Source organism: Dryobates pubescens, chromosome 2 (genome assembly GCF_014839835.1).
Source record: "Dryobates pubescens isolate bDryPub1 chromosome 2, bDryPub1.pri, whole genome shotgun sequence".
Taxonomy (NCBI): Eukaryota; Metazoa; Chordata; class Aves; order Piciformes; family Picidae; genus Dryobates; species Dryobates pubescens.
In genome coordinates, this window is record NC_071613.1 from 2,613,476 (window position 1) to 2,634,125 (window position 20,650).

A 20,650-nucleotide genomic window follows, 5' to 3' on the forward strand; every position below is an offset into this window, starting at 1 on the left:
CCAGGCTAAGCAACCCCAGCTCCCTCAGCCTCTCCTCACAGGGCTGTGCTCCAAACCCCTCCCCAGCTTTGTTGCCCTTCTCTGGACACCTTCCAGCAACTCAACATCTTTCCTAACCTGAGGGGCCCAGAACTGGACACAGAACTTTTCTCTGCAAGCCAGGAGGAACATCAGGAACAGAAAAACTGAGAGATTCACATCTCCCTTCCCATACTCAATACTGGTCCCAGAACCTTTGTTTTCCCTTCTGCTTTGGCTGTTGTGCAGGCTATACCTGCAGACTATACCTGTACCAAGAGAGACAGCAGCACTGCTGCTTGGGCACTTGCAGGCAGAAGATGGTGACTCCTTTCAAAGCTGCTGAGACCACCCAGCTTTTGACAGAAAGGCTACACAGCCACAGGAGATTAAGACACATTCATAATATTCAAGGAGAACCTTTAAGGGAGACCACTACTCCATCTACTTCTCAGGATCTACAGCCCACAGCAGCTCAGTCACACATAGCTGTCATGCTTCCTGCAAACAGGAGAGACACACAAGACATTTTACCTGTTAATAACAAGGAGTGTTGTTTATTTTAACTTGCCCTTTCAAAATCTTTTGTCCCAGTGTGAACTTCAAGTGGGTTTAAATAAAACATTCCTGTAGCTATCTAAATCCATTGCCCAACCCCATGAGCATAATTAAGTGCATCTTTATACACTCTTTAGAATGAAATACACCAGTAATATAACTGCAGGACATTTTAACTGCTCTGTTTCTCACAACCTCCTTTAAATACCACGGGTTTTGCTTGCTTGAAGCACTTAGTTCCAGAAACAATACACATCTTTTACCCCTTCCTACAAATAAGGAAGCCAAGTCATTTCTCATGGCTAAATCAAGTGTTCTGGAGTGTCCACTATAAACACTGCACTCTACTGCATTAGGGTATTTTTACCTTTTCATCAGGAAGTACAAAAAAGTGACAAAAAAATATGCAAATACAAATGCTAGGCCAGGTCCTGCCCTGATCTGAATGGTGTTATTCCATGCATGCATTCCTCCTCACTGTCTTCCCTTCTCAAAAGGTAACTTAACTCTTCTCTCTACTTCCTGAATGGAATGGAATGGAATGGAATGGAATGGAATAGAATAGAATAGAATAGAATAGAATAGAATAGAATAGAATAGAATAGAATAGAATAGAATAGAATAGATTGGAAAAGACCTTTGAGATGATGGAGTCCAACTTATAACCCAACACCACCTAATCAACTAAACCATGGCACCAAGCACCCCATCCAGTCTCTTCCTCAACACCTCCAATGATGGTGACTCCACCACCTCCCTGGGCAGCACATTGCAATGGGCAATCACTCTCTCTATGAAGAATTTCTTCCTAACATCCAGTTTAAACCTCCCCTGGCACAGCTTGAGACTGTGTCCTCTTGCTCTGTTGATGGTTGCCTGGGAGCAAAGACCAACCCCCACCTGGCTACAACCTCCCTTCATGTAGTTGTAGAGATCAATAAGGGCTCCCCTGAGCCTCCTCATCTCCAGGCTAAGCAACCCCAACTCCCTCAGCCTCTCCTCATAGGGCTGTGCTCCAAACCCCACACCAGCTCAAGAACACCTTGAAGAGCTTCTACTAACTTAAGCAGTGACCTTGCTTTCACACTTAAACCTCAACAGTCTTTGGATGAATAATATCTTCTTTTACTAAAAGCTACATATTGCAACTTTCTGGTGACCATTACTGAGCTAATCCTGCTTTTATCTAGCCTTGCAACATTTCTGCAAGGCACAACAGTACTCTTACCCCTTTTTACAAGTAAAACCAAAGCACTGAGTCCACGGGAGGATTTAAGCATCAAAAGGAGAGACTGCCCCAGCCTCCAGATCTCCAGCTCACAGGGATTTAGCAGCTGGAGGCTCTGTGCATAGTGTTGGTGAGACAGAACTGAAAAACAAAATAGGATAGAAAATGGAAACTTGCTCTAGGTAAACTATGGAAAAGAATGAAAAAGGGGGATATCTAATATTTATGATTAGCCCAGGTTCTCTGCCATTACTGCAGGAGCTCGGGAATCACATTCCCCCTTAACCTACCTTTTGGCCCATTGAATCCTGGGGATTTTTGGACTGAAAGTTTCCAAAGGATGCTTAGAGAAGGTACAGATATTCCCCTCCCCACTGACAGCCTAACAGTTTAGGTGTTCTCCTATGAGATGTAGAACCAACCAAAGGCAATGAAAGCTCAGCCCTCGATTCAGTTCTTGAACAACTGTTCCAACTATCAAGCTGCTGAAGAGAACAGATGATAACATTGCCACCACTTGAGCGTTTAAGCCCAGTGTGACTTGGCTATTGTGTTTCATACATTCCTGTTAGTTTACACTGAGTGAGCTTCACTGGGAGACGGAGGTAGAACACTTCACTGGAGAGGCCAGGTTTGGTTTAGCTGTGAGTTACAAACATGCTGTGAGACCTTTATGCACCTGCAAAGCTTTAAAGACAAACACTTGGCCACCTATCAATTTGAAGTAAGAGGTTTTTGATGATCCCACTGTTTTCCAAGTGTCCCACTTCTAGCTAGATCCCACTTTATGCATCTTCACTCTTCTTTGATTCAGGGTTCACCTAGCTTACAAATACACAGGAAGTAAATACTGAAGCTGGATTAATTCTTTGGAGTCAACACCATTCCCTAATTGATCTTCAGCCTAGCTCCTCCAACTCCACTGTCATATTTTCTCTAGTTCTTGCCCCAGGTTTGTTTCCTAGATCCAAAACAGGTCCTTCAGGAACCAGTGCTTGGAAACCCCCCCCCAAGCAGCTGAAAGCCTGTAGAGAAGCCAGTAGACCCTCTTGAGCACAATAGCCAAGCAACTAAGAGGAGCATCAGTGTAGCACCATCCAAAATACCAGGCCAGGAAAGAGGCTTCCAACCCATCATTCCCTGCCAACGCTCCTTAGAAGGTCACCAGGCTCAGAATGATCAATTCCTTTGTTCCTGATTTGGTTGCAAAAGGACAGATGATCTGCACTGGACTTCTCCAAACTTCCTGTAGCCTTTTTGTTGTTTTTAAGCCTGCTGTGTCCCAACAGCTCACAGAGTGGGAGCCCCCAGCAGCTGCAAGGACAGTCTTGGAGACAAACAAGGAAATTTCCTTTCAGGTACTAACTCCTCTTCCCAGATCTCTTCAAAGACAAAACAATGACACAATGGGGGACCTATGCATATGTGGAGAACACAACTGCATTTCTTTAGAGTGTCTCCAACAGCAGTGTTTTGCCTGTGCAAACACTGGCAAAATAACAGAAGGACTCCCACTTTTAACTCCCCTGCATAGCTTATTCTGACAGATAACCTGGAGGGAGAAGGGCTGTTCTCATTGCTATTGTTTATATTCAATTGTATTGACATCCTTGACAATGTGCTGCTTGGAGACAGCTCATAATCTGTTAAACAATTGTTCCTAACAAAAGAAAATACTAAATAACATCCATTGAGGCAAATATTGCAGGGACATAGGATCCTAGAGGCCAAGAAACAGCTGTGGCTTTGTTAAACTAGAAGCAGAAGAGATGCTCCAGTGAATAGAATAGAATAGAATAGAATAGAATAGAATAGAATAGAATAGAATAGAATAGAATAGAATTAACCAGGTTGGAAGAGACCTTCAAGATCATCATGTCCAACCTATCATCCAACACCACCTAATCAACTAAACCATGGCACCAAGCATCCTGTCAAGTCTCCTCCTGAACACCTGCAATGACAGCAACTCCACCACCTCCCTGGGCAGCACATTCCAATGGGCAATCACTCTCTCTGTGTAGAACTTCTTCCTAACATCCAGCTTAAACCTCCCCTGGTGCAGCCTGAGACTGTGTCCTCTTGTTCTGGTGCTGGCTGCCTGGGAGAAGAGAACAACCTCTGCCTGTCTACAACTTCCCTTAAGGTAGTTTAGAGAGCAAGAAGGTCACCCCTGAGTTTCCTCTTCTCCAGGCTAAGCAACCCCAGCTCCCTCAGCCTCTCCTCACAGGGCTGTGCTCCAAACCCCTCACCAACTTCATTGCCCTTCTCTGGACACCTTCCAGCAAGTCAACCTCCTTCCTAAACTGAGGGGCCCAGAACTGGACACAGGACTCAAGGTGTGGCCTAACTAGTGCAGCATACAGGGGGAGAATGACTTCTGCTGGCCACACTGCTTCAGCTGGCCACACTGTTCCTGATGCAGGCTAGGATGCCATTGGCCCTCCTGGCCACCTGGGCACACTGCAGGCTCATGTTCAGCCTACCCTCAACCAGCACCCCCAGGTCCCTCTCTGCCTGGCTGCTCTCCAGCCACTCTGACCCCAACCTGCAGCACTGCATGGGGCTGCTGTGGCCAATGTGCAGAACCTGGCACTTGGATGTGTTCAATCTCATGCCATTGCACTCTGCCCATCTGTCCAGCCTGTTGAGGTCCCTCTGCAGGATGGACAGATGGGCAGAGCCCAACGGCATGAGATTGAACACATCCAAGTGCCGGGTGAACTCTTTGAGCATCACAGGGCAAAGCCTCTTGGGGGCTCACAAGTGGGTCAACAAGACCAGGAATGGAGTTGGTTAGGGGAAGGCCAAGAAGAAACCCACAGCTACACTCTCTTCAAAGCCACCTGGTAAGATGTACATGTGATAGCTGTGATACTCAAACTACTTAGTGACTTGAGGCACCTCTTTGAAAGGACACAAACTGATTCCTCTTATCAGGGAATCAATTTCTATCACAATGTCAGTTGGGTTACCAGTATTGCTTGGCCCAAGGAGAAGCTGTAAGCATCACTGGCCCTTCTTATCAGCTCCAAGGAGAACTGAGATAGGAACTGGAGAAGGTGGATTCATATAGAATAGAATAGAATAGAATAGAATAGAATAGAATAGAATAGAATAGAATAGAATAGAATAGACCAGGTTGGAAGAGACCTTCGAGATCATCATGTCCAACCTATCATCCAACACCACCCAATCAACTAAACCATGGAACCAAGCATCCTGTCAAGCCTCCCCCTGAACACCCCCAGCGACGGCGACCCCACCACCTCCTCAGGCAGCCCATTCCAGTGGGCAATCACTCTCTCTGTGTAAAACTTCCTCCTAACCTCCAGCCTAAACCTCCCCTGACGCAGCCTGAGACTGTGTCCTCTTGTTCTGGTACTGGTTGCCTGGGAGAAGAGACCAACCTCCGCCTCACTACAACCCCCCTTCAGGTAGCTGTAGAGAGTGATAAGGTCACCCCTGAGTCTCCTCCTCTCCAGACTAAGCAACCCCAGCTCCCTCAGTCTCTCCTCATAGGGCTGTGCTCCAAGCCCCTCACCAACCTTGTTGCCCTTTTCTGGACACGGGTTTCTCAAGACCGCTGGGAAGCACAGAAACGTGCACAAGTACAGATAGAGCACAACCACACTGCAGAAACACATGAAGCAGTTGTAGCATCTCAGAGGCAGCACAATCACTGGCATGAGTCAGGCAGGCTCCTGTGAGGAGGGTCTGCAGCACTGGTTACTTTGTGAAGTGCCTCACTTCACATTTTCTAGCCGCATTTTCCACACGTCAGTTCTGCTCACTGCCTCTCTCTCCACACACCAGCCCTTACACAAATGTCAGACCCATTTTGCATTATCACTTCAAAGCAACAAGAAAAACATTTTAACTCCTTCCAAAATCTCAGAATGGATTGTGCTCAGTAACTGAAGCCAGTACCACTCACACAACGCAATATCACAGAACGATCACAAAATGTCTGATTCAAATAAGGGCACTGTAACAACAGTAGCAAGACTTCAGAACATCCAGCTTCACCAAAACTACTGTAGCCACTGAGTCTTGTTGCTACATAAAGTGCCTTTTTTAACCAAAACTGTGCTTTTTTTAACCAAAACTGTTCATCACCTCAAGCTTCCAAAATGCCTGAGGACAAGCAGCACCTCACAGACACATCTGGTCAGGGCTAGCTGACTGAGAGAATGGAATGGAATGGAATGGAATGGAATGGAATGGAATGGAATGGAATGGAATAGAATAGAATAGACCAGTTGGAAGAGACCTTCAAGATCATCATGTCCAACCCATCAACCAATCCAACACCACCTGATCAACTAAACCATGCAACCAAGCACCTTATCAAGTCTCCTCCTAAACACCTTCAATGATGGTGACTCCACCACCTCCCCAGGCAGCCCATTCCAATGGGCAATCACTCTCTCTGTGTAGAACTTCTTCCTAACATCCAGCCTGAAGCTCCCCTGGTGCAGCCTGAGACTGTGTCCTCTTGTTCTGGTGCTGGCTGCCTGGGAGACCAACCTCTGCCTGTCTACAACCTCCCTTCAGGTAGCTGAAGGGAGCAATAAGGTCACCCCTGAGTCTCCTCTTCCCCAGGCTAAGCAGCCCCAGCTCCCTCAGCCTCTCCTCACAGGGCTGTGCTCCAAACCCCTCACCAACCTTGTTGCTCTTCTCTGGACATGCTCCAGCAAGTCAACCTCCTTCCTAAACTGAGGGGCCCAGAACTGGACACAGTACTCGAGGTGTGGCCTAACCAGTGCAGTGTACAGGGGCAGAATGACCTCCCTGCTCCTGCTGGCCACACTGTTCCTGATGCAGGCCAGGATGCCATTGGCCCTCTTGGCTGCCTGGTCACACTGCAGGCTCATGTTCAGCCTACCATCGACCAGCACCCCCAGATCCCTCTCTGCCTGGCTGCTCTCCAGCCACTCTGACCCCAGCCTGTAGCACTGCATAGGGCTGCTGTGGCCAATGTGCAATGTCTTCACAGAGCATGGAGCAAGTTGCTCAAATACTTCTTCCCTAGAACTCCCCTGCACTGCTGCACATCTGCACTCACAGGATCCCAGCCTCTCCTGCAAGGTGGGCCTTGCTAAGACAAGACTCCTCACCTTCCCCAGAGGCCAGCACACTAGTTATGCTGTTTCAGTGACACAGGGCCCACTTCTGGAACACAGGGGCAGAAGGTCAGAGACCAGCAGCCACATAAATTCCCACAACACTATCAGACACATTCCTGCACTGCTGCCTGCACAGAGGAAACACACAGAGGATGCCAAGAGAAAACCTCTTCTCACTGAGTTGTAGTGCAGACTTTGGTGTCAAATGAGGCTGGTGCCCACTGCACTTTCACATATGTATGCAGGTCTCTCAAAGCCCCCCACAGGTGTGCTGAAGTTGGCATATTACACAAACACAATTTAAATCTATCAATATATTTTCTCACAGTCATTACACTCCAGAAATTTGCTTCTAATTTATTCCCCTTTAAGGGAAAGGAGAATCAGGCTCACCATGCTGGGAAGACCTGCTCCTCACCAAACCTGCTAATTGTCCCATTAGTCTACAAAAGGACAGAAACTGCCCTTCTCATTCCAGACCACATCCTTTATCACTCTGGGTGAGGACCCTGGTTATTACCACAGTATCACAGTATAACTAAGGTTGGAAGAGACCCCAAGGATCATCAAGTCCAACCTGTCCCAACAGACCTCACAACTAGACCATGGCACCAAGTGCCACGTCCAATCTCCCCTTGAACACCTCCAGGGACGGTGACTCCACCACCTCCCTGGGCAGCACATTCCAATGACGAACGACTCGCTCAGTGAAGAACTTTCTCCTCACCTCGAGTCTAAACCTCCCCTGGCACAGCTTGAGACTGTGTCCCCTTGTTCTGGTGCTGGTTGCCTGGGAGAAGAGACCAACCCCCTCCTGGCTACAACCACCTTTCAGGTAGTTGTAGAGGGCAATGAGGTCACCTCTGATCCTTCTCTTCTCCAGGCTAAACAATCCCAGCTCCCTCAGCCTCTCCTCACAGGGCTGTGCTCAAGGCCTCTCCCCAGCCTTGTTGCCCTTCTCTGGACACCTTCAAGTGTCTCAATGTCCTTCTTAAACTGAGGGGCCCAGAACTGGACACAGTACTCAAGGTGTGGCCTAACCAATGCAGAGTACAGGGGCACAATGACTTCCCTGCTCCTGCTGGCCACACTATTCCTAATACAGGCCAGGATGCCATTGGCCTTCTTGGACACCTGGGCACACTGCTGGCTCATGTTTAGGCGGCTGTCAATCAGCACCCCCAGGTCCCTCTCTGTTTGGCAGCTCTCAGCCACTCTGACCCCAGCCTGTAGCTCTGCATGGGGTTGCTGTGGCCAAAGTGCAGCACCCGGCACTTGGACTTATTAAATGCCATCCCACTGGACTCTGCCCATCTGTCCAGTCGGTCAAGGTCCCTCTGCAGAGCCTTTCTACCCTCTAACTGATTAACATCTGTTCCCAACTTGGTGTCATCTGCAAACTTGCTGATGACTGACTCAACCCCCTCATCCAGATCATCAATGAAGATGTTAAAGAGGATGGGGCCCAGCACTGATCCCTGGGGCACACCACTGGTGCCTGGCTGCCAGCTGGATGTGGCACCATTCACCACCACTCTCTGGGCTCGGCCCTCCAGCCAGTTCCTAACCCAAACCAGCACATCTCAGATTCCTCCATGGATCTTCAGTGAAGCAAACCTAGATCTCTAGCATTACAGAGTACAAGGCACTATTACAGCACAACTAACAGCACTGCTTAGTAAATAGGTTTCTTAACCTACTCATGGCCACTGGGGATAGGGGTGGGGGATACAGGCTCCTTAGCTACTGTTCACTGGGCATAAAGCAGCATAGCTGCTGTGTCACAGCACAATAAACCTGCAGCAAGTGAAAATCTTGTGCATCTGTTGTGATTAAAGGCTGTATCACAGAGCTTAAGCACAAGGGACAAACTAAATAATTCTAGGATTTACCAGCTTGGTACTTTGCATCAAAAGAAGCATCATTTGGATACAGGGACAAAAGAAGAAGTTTCACTTTTGGTAAGGAGCAGGCTGCATGGAAATAGAATGTTGTTTGTAAAGTAGGCCTCTCAAAATTGCTACAATCAGCTCATATCCTGCTTTGGCTTCAGCAATTTGCAAAGGACAGGTATGTATGAATTATTGCTCATGTCTAGTCTTTGCTTGGAGAAAGCAGAAGTATTTAGTCACACTCATCAGATACATTGTTCAAATGTAACTTCCAAGATCAAAATATGGCCCTAAATTGGCACAAATAAGTCCAGCTGATTTTCTAGCACCGATTGAATCCTTTCTTTCCATGCATGGTTTTCAGGGCACACTGCAGGGAGGAGAGTATCATAGTATCAGTCAGGGTTGGAAGGGACCACAAGGATCATCTAGTTCCAATGCCCCTGCCATGGGCAGGGACACCCCACACTAGATCAGGCTGGCCAGAGCCTCATCCAGCCTGGGCTTAAACACCTCCAGGGATGAGGCCTCAACCACCTCCCTGGACAACCCAGTCCAGGGCTTCACCACTCTCATGGGGAAGAACTTCCTCCTCACCTCCAGCCTGAATCTCCCTACCCTCAGCTTCATTCCATTCCCCCTAGTCCTATCACTACCTGAGATCCTGACAAATGCCTCCCCAGCCTTATTGTAGGCCCCCTTCAGATACTAGAAGGGAACCAATTAAATTGTAATCTTAACAGAAATGCTGTAACTGTATTCAAAGTGTACTGAGCTCCTCAAAGGACCCAAATACTACACACACAGTAGAATGAAAGTAGCAAGACAAAATTCTGCTTTCCTATCCACATTCTCCTGTAGAAAAGTCAAAGGTGTTACATGGATACACACTCACCACGTATCAACTTTTATTCTTCCTAGACTGGAACTGCATCAATGCTTAAATATTCCATTAAACAACTTAATCTCTCTACAGCATAATAATATAGTGTCCTGAAATTGCACAGCCTTATTTAGGATTTAGGAAGGGCAGGTCCTGCCTCACCAACCTGATCTCCTTCTATGCTCAGGTGACTGCCTGCTGGATGTGGGGCAGGCTGTGGATGTAGTCTGCCTGGACTTCAGCAAGGCCTTTGACACCATCCCCCACAGCAAACTCCTGGCCAAGCTGTCAGCCCCTGGCTTGGACAGCAGCACTCTGTGCTGGGGTAGGAACTGGCTGGAGGGCAGAGCCCAGAGGTTGGTGGTGAATGGTGCCACATCCAACTAGCAGCCAGGCACTAGTGGTGTCATCCAGGGATCAGTGCTGGGCCCCATCCTGTCCAATATCTTTACTGACGATCTGGATGAGGGGATTGAATTCACCATTAGTAAATTTGTAGATGACACCAAGATGGGAGCAGGAGTTGATCTGTTAGAGGGTAGGAGAACTCTGCAGAGGGACCTTGACAGGCTGGACAGATATGCAGAGTCCAACAGGATGGCATTCAACAAGTCCAAGTGCTGGGTGCTGCACTTTGGCCACAACAACCTCATGCAGTGCTACAGGCTGGGGTCAGAGTGGCTGGAGAGCAGCCAGGCAGAAAGGGACCTGGGGGTACTGGTTGACAGCAACTGAACATGAGCCAGCAGTATGCCCAAATGGCCAGGAAGGCCAATAGCATCCTGGCCTGCATCAGGAATATTGTGGCCAGCAGGAGCATGGAAGTCATTGTGCCCTGTGCTCAGCACTGGATAGGCCACACCTTGAGTCCTGTGTCCAGTTCTGGGCCCCTCAATTTGAGAAGGACATTGAGACACCTGATCATGTCCAGAGAAGGGCAACGAGGCTGGGGAGAGGTCTCAAGCACAAGCTCTAAGAGGAGAGGCTGAGGGAGCTGGGATTGTTTAGCCTGGAGAAGAGGAGGTTCAGGGGAGACCTTCTTGCTGTCTACAACTATCTGAAGGGAGGTTGTAGCCAGGAGGGGGTTGGTCTCTTCTCCCAAGCAACCAGCACCAGAACAAGAGGACACAGTCTCCAGCTGTGCCAGGGGAGGTTTAGGCTGGAGGTGAGGAGAAAGTTCTTCACAGAAAGAGAGATTGGCCATTGGAATGTGCTGCCCAGGGAGGTGGTGAACACCTCCATCCCTGGAGGTGTTTAAGAGGGGATTGGACGTGGCACTTGGAGCCATGGTTTAGTTAGTCATGAGGTGTTGGGTGACAGGTTGGACTTGATGATCTCTGAGGTCTTTTCCAACCTTATTGATTCTATGATTCTGATTATTGAAACTATATTATTGCCAGCTGTAGCCTCTCTCTAACAAAAAAGCAATGCATTATAAAACTCTATAGAGAGGTTCATTTGAGCTTCCAGGTCTTGCAGAAATTTTATAAAACCATTTCACAGAAATAGAAATGGATTTAGAAATTCCATGGCTGCTATGGCATGAACACAATCCTCTAACTGCAGGCATTTTGTGCTTTATTCAAACATGACTTACTCTGTCATAAGTACTCCAGAGCACAGGACATGTACAGGCTGAAAAGAATTATTAAAGAATATACTTGCCATGAATAACAAGAGTCAAGTGACTCAGTTTCAATCATCACACAAAATTGATGCTAATTTCAGACAGCAGTATAGATTAAAAACTACTGGCTCCATCTCAGCATTTCTTATTTTGCATTACTATAGCAAATATTTCACAGTAGGCCTCTACCTGTTGAATGTTTAAGTTTCAGGTGAAAAAAAAATACACCAACACTAGAAGCTGCAAAAAGCTTTTAATTAACTGTATTTGAAAACAAAATAAAACAAATTAGTGCAGAATAATGGAACAAGAATAGGCTGGAGGTGAGGAGAAAGTTCTTCCAAGAAAGAGTAATTGGCCATTGCAATGTGCTGCCCGGGGAGGTGGTGGAGTCACCATCCCTGGAGGTGTTCAAGAGGGGACTGGATGTGGCACTTGGTGCCATGGTTTAGTTAGTCATGAGGTGTTGGGTGATAGGTTGGACTTGATGCTCTTTGAGGTCTTTTCCAACCTTACTGATTCTATGATACTATGAAGCCTTTTGATTTACTGATTATAGCTACAGTTCTGGGCCCCTCAATTTAAGAAGGATACTGAGACACTTGAACGTGTCCAGAGAAGGGCAGTGAGGTTGGGGAGAGGTCTGGAGCACAGCCCTGTGAGGAGAGGCTGAGGGAGCTGGGGTTGCTCAGCCTGGAGAAGAGGAGGCTCAGGGGAGACCTCATTGCCCTCTATAACTACCTGAAAGGTGGTTGTAGCCAGGAGGGGGTTGGTCTCTTCTCCCAGGCAACCAGCACCAGAAAAAGAGGACACAGTCTCAAGCTGCACCAAGGGAAGTTTAGGGTGGAGGTGAGGAGAAAGTTCTTCCCAAGAAAGAGTAATTGGCCATTGGAATGTGCTGCCCAGGGAGGTGGTGGAGTCACCATCACTGGAGGTGTTCAAGAAAGGATTGGATGTGGCACTTGGTTTAGTTAGTCAGGAGGTGTTGGGTGTGTTGATGAGAAATTCTAACTTTTAAAGGCATAGCCTGAAACTGCCACATGGGTGATAGGTTGGACTTGATGATCACTGAGGTCTTTTCCAACTTTATTGATTCTATGATTCTATGTAATGCTTTTGACAGGACCTAACTCCTTGCTTTTAGCTATGAGTTACAAACCTGCATGAACACTCCCCAGTAAAGGAGTTTCATTAATGTTTGGTTTATGATCTTGCTCTAGGATTTAACACAGAAATTGATTGCTATGTTTAATTGTCACAGTAGAATTCCTCAAGCTTCCAGGACATTCATTTTAAAACACGTTATCTATCATGTCTGTGTTGGTGAGGGGTTTGGAACATAAGCCCTACGAGGAGAGGCTGAGGGAGCTGGGGCTGCTTAGCCTGGAGAAGAGGAGACTCAGGGGTGACCTTATTGCTCTCTACAACTACCTGAAGGGAGGTTGTAGACAGGCGGATGTTGGTCTCTTCTCCCAGGCAAGCAGTACCAGAACAAGAGGACACAGTCTCAGGCTGCACCAGGGGAGGTTCAGGCTAGATGTTAGGAAAAAGTTCTATACAGAAAGAGTGATTGCCCATTGGAATGGGCTGCCTGGGGAGGTGGTGGAGTCGCCATCACTGGAGGTTTTTAGGAGAAGACTTGACAGGGTGCTTGGTGCCGTGGGTTAGTTGCTTGGGCGGTGTTGGATTGGTTGATGGGTTGGACGCGATGATCTTGAAGGTCTCTTCCAACCTGGTTTATTCTATGTATTCTATGTATTCTATGTATTCTATGTACACCTTTTTTTTTTCCTTACTATCTATGAAAGTCATTTTAAGGAATTTGGGTTGTACATTGCTAACACATAAAGATGCATGCACAAAACTAGAAGCTTCTGACCTAGTATAAGCCAGGGGGAAAAAAAAACACATTTCATATTCAACTCTGGTCATAGTGAGGGGGAAAATAACAACCAAACAAAAAAGTCACAGAATCACCAAGGTTGGAAGAGACCTCAAAGATCATCAACTCCAACCTGTCAATCAACACCTCATGACTAAACCATGGCACCAAGTGCCACATCCAATCCCCTCTTGAACACCTCCAGGAATGGTGACTCCACCACCTCCCTGGGCAGCACATTCCAATGGTGAACAACTCTCTCTGTGAAGAACTTTCTCCTCACCTCCAGCCTAAACTTCCCCTGGTGCAGCTGGAGACTTTGTCCTCTTGTTTTGGTGCTGGCTGCCTGGGAGAAGAGACCAAACCCCTCCTGGCTACAACCTCCCTTCAGGTAGCTGTAGAGAGCAAGAAGGTCTCCCCTGAGCCTCCTCTTCTCCAGGCTAAGCAACCCCAGCTCCCTCAGCCTCTCCTCACAGGGCTGTGCTCAAGGCCTCTCCCCAGCCTCGTTGCCCTTCTCTGGACACATTCAAGTGTCTCAATGTCCCTTCTTAAACTGAGTCAATAGTGAGTAGTTATTTTGATAAACAGGTGTGAAACTAAAAGCATCTCCATGGCTGTTAATTTAGAAAAGAAGGAAGATCAGGGAGAATCAAAACTCTTCCCTTTGTTCATTCTCAGTTTGGGAAAATGTCCTTAACACACAGCCAACAAGTTGGCCCTTGTGGCTTTTGAAGGTCTGCTGCTTGTGTGGTGAAATGTCTTGTTTTAATCAGTGCCAGACAGATCTACAGCTAAGAACTTTACTCAGGCAAAAGTGATTTTACAGGACATCTTGAATAAACTGGATCTTGCAGGATTAGATACAAAAGAGTACAAGACCACTGTTCAATCACTGGATGTCAGATTTGTGGAGGATAACAACTTTGCCTTGCACAGGGCAAGCAGTAGGAATGGCAAGAGAAACAAAATCTTCAGCTGATGGCACTCTATACATGTAGCACCAGCTTATTGCTGAGCCAGCAGTTTTCCATGCACCTTTTGCAAGACATGACTGGCAAAAAGCCTTCCACACAAGGGAAGAGAAATATTCTCCAAGCCAGATCCCTCTGCTCTCTTAAATTGTTTTTTTCTTTTCATGCTGAAATTGACTCATTGAAAGTCCTGGAGGTGGATGGGACTTTAAACTGGCAGCATGAAGCAGAAAATCTCCTGCATATCTATTACAGCCTTCCAAGTCAGCCCATTTGTGAGCTTTAAGAGCTAGGATAGCTTAAACCAGTCATTTCACCTCAATATTGCTCTTCCCTGGGCACAGTTAACTTTGTCCTTTTCAATACTTTCACGTCTGAAGAAGTCACTAAAATACATTCCCCTATTCAACACTAGATCACACTAGGATGTCATTTACCTGCAGCACAAGGCTTTTGAGCTCATCCTCTGCAAATAATGAATTTCACCCAGTGCTGCTTGAAGATTCATTGAAAATTATGGAAATTTATGAAGTGTCAGGAAACCAAACATATGCCATCCAAAAGGAAACAGAAAAGTGTACTCCACCCCAAAAATACACTTGTTCATCTCAACAAGAACAGGCCTGTTCTTACTATCAAAATACTTTCGTGGTGACTGATGCTATTTACCTAAAGTACTGCAGCAGTATGAGGTACCCCAGTGATGCCCCTGACCTGACCAACCTTGGCACACCATACACAGAAGAGTCATGTTCATCACCAACATAACAGCTCAGTTGTGTGAAAGCCATTAGACCCACAACACTTAGGGTGTTGGAGAAGCATGCCTATACTGCTTCTGAACCCAAGTCACTTTAGCTGCAGCCAGATCTGAATCTCATGTTAACCCCATGCAGAGCTATAGGTCGGAGTGACTGGACAGCTGCCAGGCAGAAAGGGACCTGGGGGTACTGACTGACAGCAGCTGAACATGAGCCAGCAGTGTGCCCAGGTGGCTAAGAAGGCCAATGGCATCCTGGCCTCCATCAAGAATAGTGTGGCCAGCAGGAGCAGGGAAGTCATTGTGCCCCTGGACTCAGCACTGGATAGGCCACACCTTGAGTCCTGTGTCCAGTTCTGGGACCCTCAGTTTTGGAAGGACATCGAGGCACTTGAATGTGTCCAGAGAAGGGCAACGAGGCTGGGGAGAGGCCTTGAGCACAGCCCTGTGAGGAGAGGCTGAGGGAGCTGGGGTTGCTTAGCCTGGAGAAGAGGAGGCTCAGGGGAGACCTCATTGCCCTCTATAACTACCTGAAAGGTGGTTGTAGCCAGGAAGGGGTTGGTCTCTTCTCCCAGGTAACCAGCACCAGAGCAAGAGGACACAGTCTCAAACTGTGCCAGGGAAAGTTTAGGCTGGAGGTGAGGAGAAAGTTCTTCCCAGAAAGAGTAATTGGCCATTGGAATGTGCTGCCCAGGGAGGTGGTGGAGTCACCATCCCTGGAGGTGTTCAAGAGGGGATTGGATGTGGCACTTGGAGCCATGGTTTAGTTAGTCATGAGGTGTTGGGTGACAGGTTGGACTTGCTGCTCTTTGAGGTCTTTTCCAACCTTATTGATTCTATGATTCTATGCTGCTCACTGCTCTAGGTTTTGAAAGCAAGGCAGGCAGGGCCAGGTTGCAGCAGACACAGCACTGTCAAGTTAAGGATCTTTTGCAAGCATTTAATTGAAATGAACACGGTATTGGAGAGTAAAAGTGTGAAAACAAAACCCTGTTCCTTTCTTCATTCTCTGTTAGTTTCTTTAGTGCTTCTCTCTGGCTGAGCACAAACCCAGGTTTTTCATTTTTGGAGCTGTTTATAATAAAGTTAATTTGTCTCCCAGGTCTCAGGAAACGTTACAAGGTTAGCATGCCCATGTTGCAAAATGTTTATTGTACTGGGGTTTAATAGCCTCCAATGGAAGTAATGCCATAAATCATACAAATGTCTGTTATTCACAGGATTTGTGTCTGAAGGTGTTTTGTCTTTCCCTCCACAGGGAACTCACTACATTTTCTATCAAAGGGTCGTTTGCCTCCACACCTAATGTCTCCTTAGGGTGTTCCCAGGGAATTCAGTGAAAGCAAGAGAAAATTCCCACAAGCCTTCTCCCCTCTACCCAACCCTTCTCCTCATCCCCTCGTTTGGTCAATATAGCAGAAAAAGCATTTGTGACTTCCACTGCAATTCCAAAGCCATGCAAACACAGCACCTGCTTTTGTCAGCCTTACACATGCACAACTGTAAGACACTTCAGAGAGTATTTTAGCAAAGGAAGGGCTGCAGAATGTGTCTGGCATTTACCTAAACTGGAAAAGTATTTCTGCCTCCAGTTAATGATACAGCATTGGAATACCACAACCAGCCGTGCTTGTAACATACTGCACCACCTGAACTGAGTGCCTTGAACCAAGAGTACAGCTGTTATTGTTACAGTGCTTTTATACTGTAAGTGCATTATATTACCCAAGAAAAACATTAATACCACATTAGCAGTACCCATCAGAGGCTAGGGATTCTTTACATACTGCACTGGTTTACGGCGCCGGCTCATTTTCTGTCCCATTGGGTGTTCCGGCCTTTAAATATTTCAGTGCTCCAAACGATGTTTTGTCAACCATGCATTGCATGGAACATTCTTTTTTTTTTTCTAGAGCTGCATGGCTAGTATAGAAACACAGCTTTAAAACATTAACTATGACAAGCAGGATCATGATGTCCCTCGTTTCAAAGAGGAGAGGCTCTAAAGTTCACACATCATCCAATGGTCATCTTCTGAGAAGAAATCACAGAAGACTACATGACAGGCACGAGTCTAGGTGGATGACACCTTATATAGACTTTACTGTGTGTGCTGTCTTAAGGCCATCCCATCCCTGGATGGACTGATAAAGTCTCAGGTTATTCTTTACTCCAGTGTGCAGGGAGGAGATACTGGGCACCTTTTAACCCTAGCACAGCTCTTCTGGCTGGCATTTAGTGTACGAGAATCTGTCTCAGTTGATTTGCAAACCAAGAAGCAGCTCTCATCCCTAATAACTCTCAGGGAGACGATCCAGACCAGCAGAGTTTGAGGTCAGTCTCGCTGCAGATGGTGTGATATAAACAAGAGCAACATGTTAAACCTAATGGAGAAACCCTGCACATGTATGTAGACTGTTACTACCTTTAGCCTTTGACTGTGCATCAGCTTACAAGTCCCACACCTAATGTGAAAGGTTGTCCAAAGAATTCCTTGTTAAATTATTGATTTAAATATATATATACACACACAAATATATATATATATAAAATTAGTGCTGAGAAAAGTTCCCAAATGAGGTGGCATGCCAATTACTTTGTTATTATCATATGGCCTCTTTCACTGAGTTAGCATCCCCTCTCCCAAAATATGACAAGTAGCAAGAATGCCTTTTCCTCAGTTCATCCCTGATTGTGGAATGCATGTCATGTACAAGCACCTTTAGGTAAAGCAGCTCAGTGACCAAATTCCTCTCCTTGCAAAGGAAATCCTCCCCCAGTCAGGAACATTCCTATATCTGTATCAACTCAGTCTCTGTTGGCACTACTTAACTTGCTTGCATGTGCCAGCAAATACAGTTTGACAACAAGCCCATGGTTTATTTGGCAAATCCCAAATGGCCTAGATAGTTTCATTGTGGGTCACATTGCTACCCAATTGAATGAGACCAAGAAGGGGCAGCCAAACCTCAAGCTTTTTCAGCTTATTTAAGCACTCATCCTGTGGGCATCCCAAACCATCACCAAGGCCAAGCCGGCAGGCTAAGATGAGACAGGCAACAAGGAATCGGTTTGTTTTTGTACTGCCTCCAACCTGGCCATCACAGCCCTGCCAGGGGAGGAGAGAAAGGAGACTATCCTCTTTTCCTGAAAGAGACAGAGGTGAGAAGAGGCTGATGGTCCCACATTAGAACTGATTCATACAGCATTTGCATACAACAGCATCACATTTACAGCAGAGCTGGGCTGGGGCCGGGGCAGGGGGGGGCAGGAAAGAGGGAAAAAAAGAAGACATTTGGCTTCTAAATCTGAGTCAATTCCATAAGCTTCTCCTAATATGCCTAAACTGTGCATCAACTCCTACCAAGTTTCATCTAAAAACTTGTATTGATTACAGCACTTGGGAGTTGCTGAGCATTTGAAAACAGAGTGCGGTCATTTTACCTGTGCCGTCTAGCACCACACTCTGTTATGACACCTTCTTCATAATGGGGAAAGAGAGAAAGAAACAGAGCATAGCTTCTGCTGCACGATTTCCCCCATCTCCAAACCTCAGCTGATTTATTGCATCGAGGTTTTTAGCATTGCAAATCAGAAGAGAAAAATCGGGGTTTAATGAAGAAAATAATCTATGATCTCAAGACAGCTTTGACAAAAACCTTAGATAAGTGGTGTTGGAAGATCAGAGAAGCAGCCTGAATGGGAAGAAATGTAGCCTTTCAGTTTTTATAAAGGAGAGCAAGACCCACTGTAATACTGGCAAGTGGTTTTTTTTCAGGGATGCAGCTCTCAACCCCTTCCTATCTACCGGAAAGTTGCAGAGAGGAAACCTATAAAAAGAGCCTCACAATTTTATGTGGACAATCTTATCAAAGGCTATTTCTCTAATGACATCTCCACAACAGGGGGATAAAGCATAAAAAAAGAACTATTGAAAATTGTTCTTTGGATAATTGGAGGGTTTAGCTGCTTATCAAGAGGGTTAATTGTCTTTGTCTTATCAGAACTAAATTGACTACATTTTAAGTTAATTAATTTTGTCTTGACTCTGCATGCTCTCAATCATACTACAAGTTTTTAAGACCTTCTGTAACCCCACTGGAGGCAATGGGAGCATTAAAAATGGCAAGCCATAGGCTCTGAGCTTTGGGGGAAAAAAATTAGAAGAAGAAATGCACATGCCTAGGTTTAGACATCAACCCTTGCATGGTCCCAGGCTTACTGAGGGAGCAGCTTTTGGTAAGTCTCTTAGTGGAAGAATCTGGTTAACATTAATGCATATTTGCATGCAGTTGTGAAATTCGAGGCATTTTCCACTCCACAGTTTTCCAAGCGAAAGACCTGGTTACAGTGCATTAGGGGGAAAAAAAATTTTAAATGAAAATAATTACCTCCCCTCGGCCCTCAAAACGGCAAACTCTCTCCTCACTTGTGACAAACCTTCCCGTTCAACTCAGCCGGGCAGCCCTCGCCGATCGCCCAGCACCGGGCTTGCCCTTCCCAGAGACCATCTTGGATTCCCACACCGCCTCCCCGGCCGAAGCCGCTGTGCCCCGGCAGCCGCCGCCCCCACCGGGCGCCGGACCCCACCACTGGCCCGACCACCCCCGCTCCTGCGCCGGGTCAGGCCCCGGTGCTGCCCCCGGCTCGCCTCTCGGACGCAGACCCGGACCGGCAGCTTTCCCCGCGCCGGTGCACCTGCAGCCGGAGCCCCGCTGGGAGGCGGCCGCCGCACCGCCCGGGCCAGGGGCTCTCCGCAGGACTCGGGCGGTGCAGCCGGCAGCCAGCGCCAGCTTCGGCCCCGACACCTGGGATGCGCCGCTTCGGCGGAACCGCATGGGAGCGGCCGCGGCTCAGCTCCTCTCCGCTCGGAGCTGCCCCCGCTGAGGAAGCGGCAGGCTGTTTCGCCCTAGGGACCGCTCGCTCTCATCCCCGGGGCGCCTCCCCGCCGCCCCGGTGCCCCCTTACCGTTAGATCTTCGTACGATGTTCTCCAGAAACGTGTTCTGAGGCGCCACCAGCCCTCGCCTTCCCCCGGCCATAGTCGCTCTGCGGGAGCGCGGCGAGGAGGTCTTCGCTCAGGGCCGCGCCGACCCGCGCTCTGCCCGCCCCGCGCGCCTCATGCCTCCGCCGGGACCGACAGCGCTGTGCGGCATCAGCTCCCGCCGCCGCCTCCCGCGCACCGCAGCCCCACCGCCGCCACCGCCGGACCTCCCTGCAGCGCCCCCTGCCGGCCCCCACCACCCCGTGCCGCCCCGTCGCAAGGCCGGTGCTGCATCGCCATCGCCTGGCGGAAACGCTGCACTGCCTGAGGGGCCACCGGCCGCTCTGCCTGCCCCGGGGAGCTCGGAACAGCTACCCGCACCACTCACACCTCTGGCTTAAAGACAAACGTGACGGGCCAGGGCCTCGACGGAAACCCAGAGAAGACTTTCCCCGTCAGGGAGCAGCTGGTGCCTCACGGCGTCCTCATCACCCGCTCGGGGGCGGCTGCGGCGGGGCTCGGCCCCTCACCAGTGTTCCCCGGGCGCTCACCAACTCAGGAGTGCTTTACAACCCCTCACAACCCCCTGGTGGCAGCTCTCTGGGGAGGCGAGAGGCAACCTGTGTCTACCGCCCCGGTGGGACACCGCCGAGAAACACTGAGGCCTTTGCTCTCCCCTCCCGATGGGCTGCTGCCACCCGCCACTGTCACCCTACTCA

General features: G+C 48.0%; 1 protein-coding gene across 1 annotated transcript in view; it reads right to left on the reverse strand.

Moving 5' to 3' along the window:
- Positions 1–20,101, reverse strand: part of KCNH1 (potassium voltage-gated channel subfamily H member 1) — a 296,255-nt gene extending 276,154 nt beyond the window's left edge. Inside the window, exon 1 of the mRNA XM_054169248.1 lies at positions 19,917–20,101. Within this exon, the coding sequence (XP_054025223.1) occupies positions 19,917–19,989 (73 nt within the window). The 5' untranslated portion in view covers positions 19,990–20,101. The remainder of the gene's footprint in view (positions 1–19,916) is intronic.
- Positions 20,102–20,650: the final 549 nt, after the last annotated feature.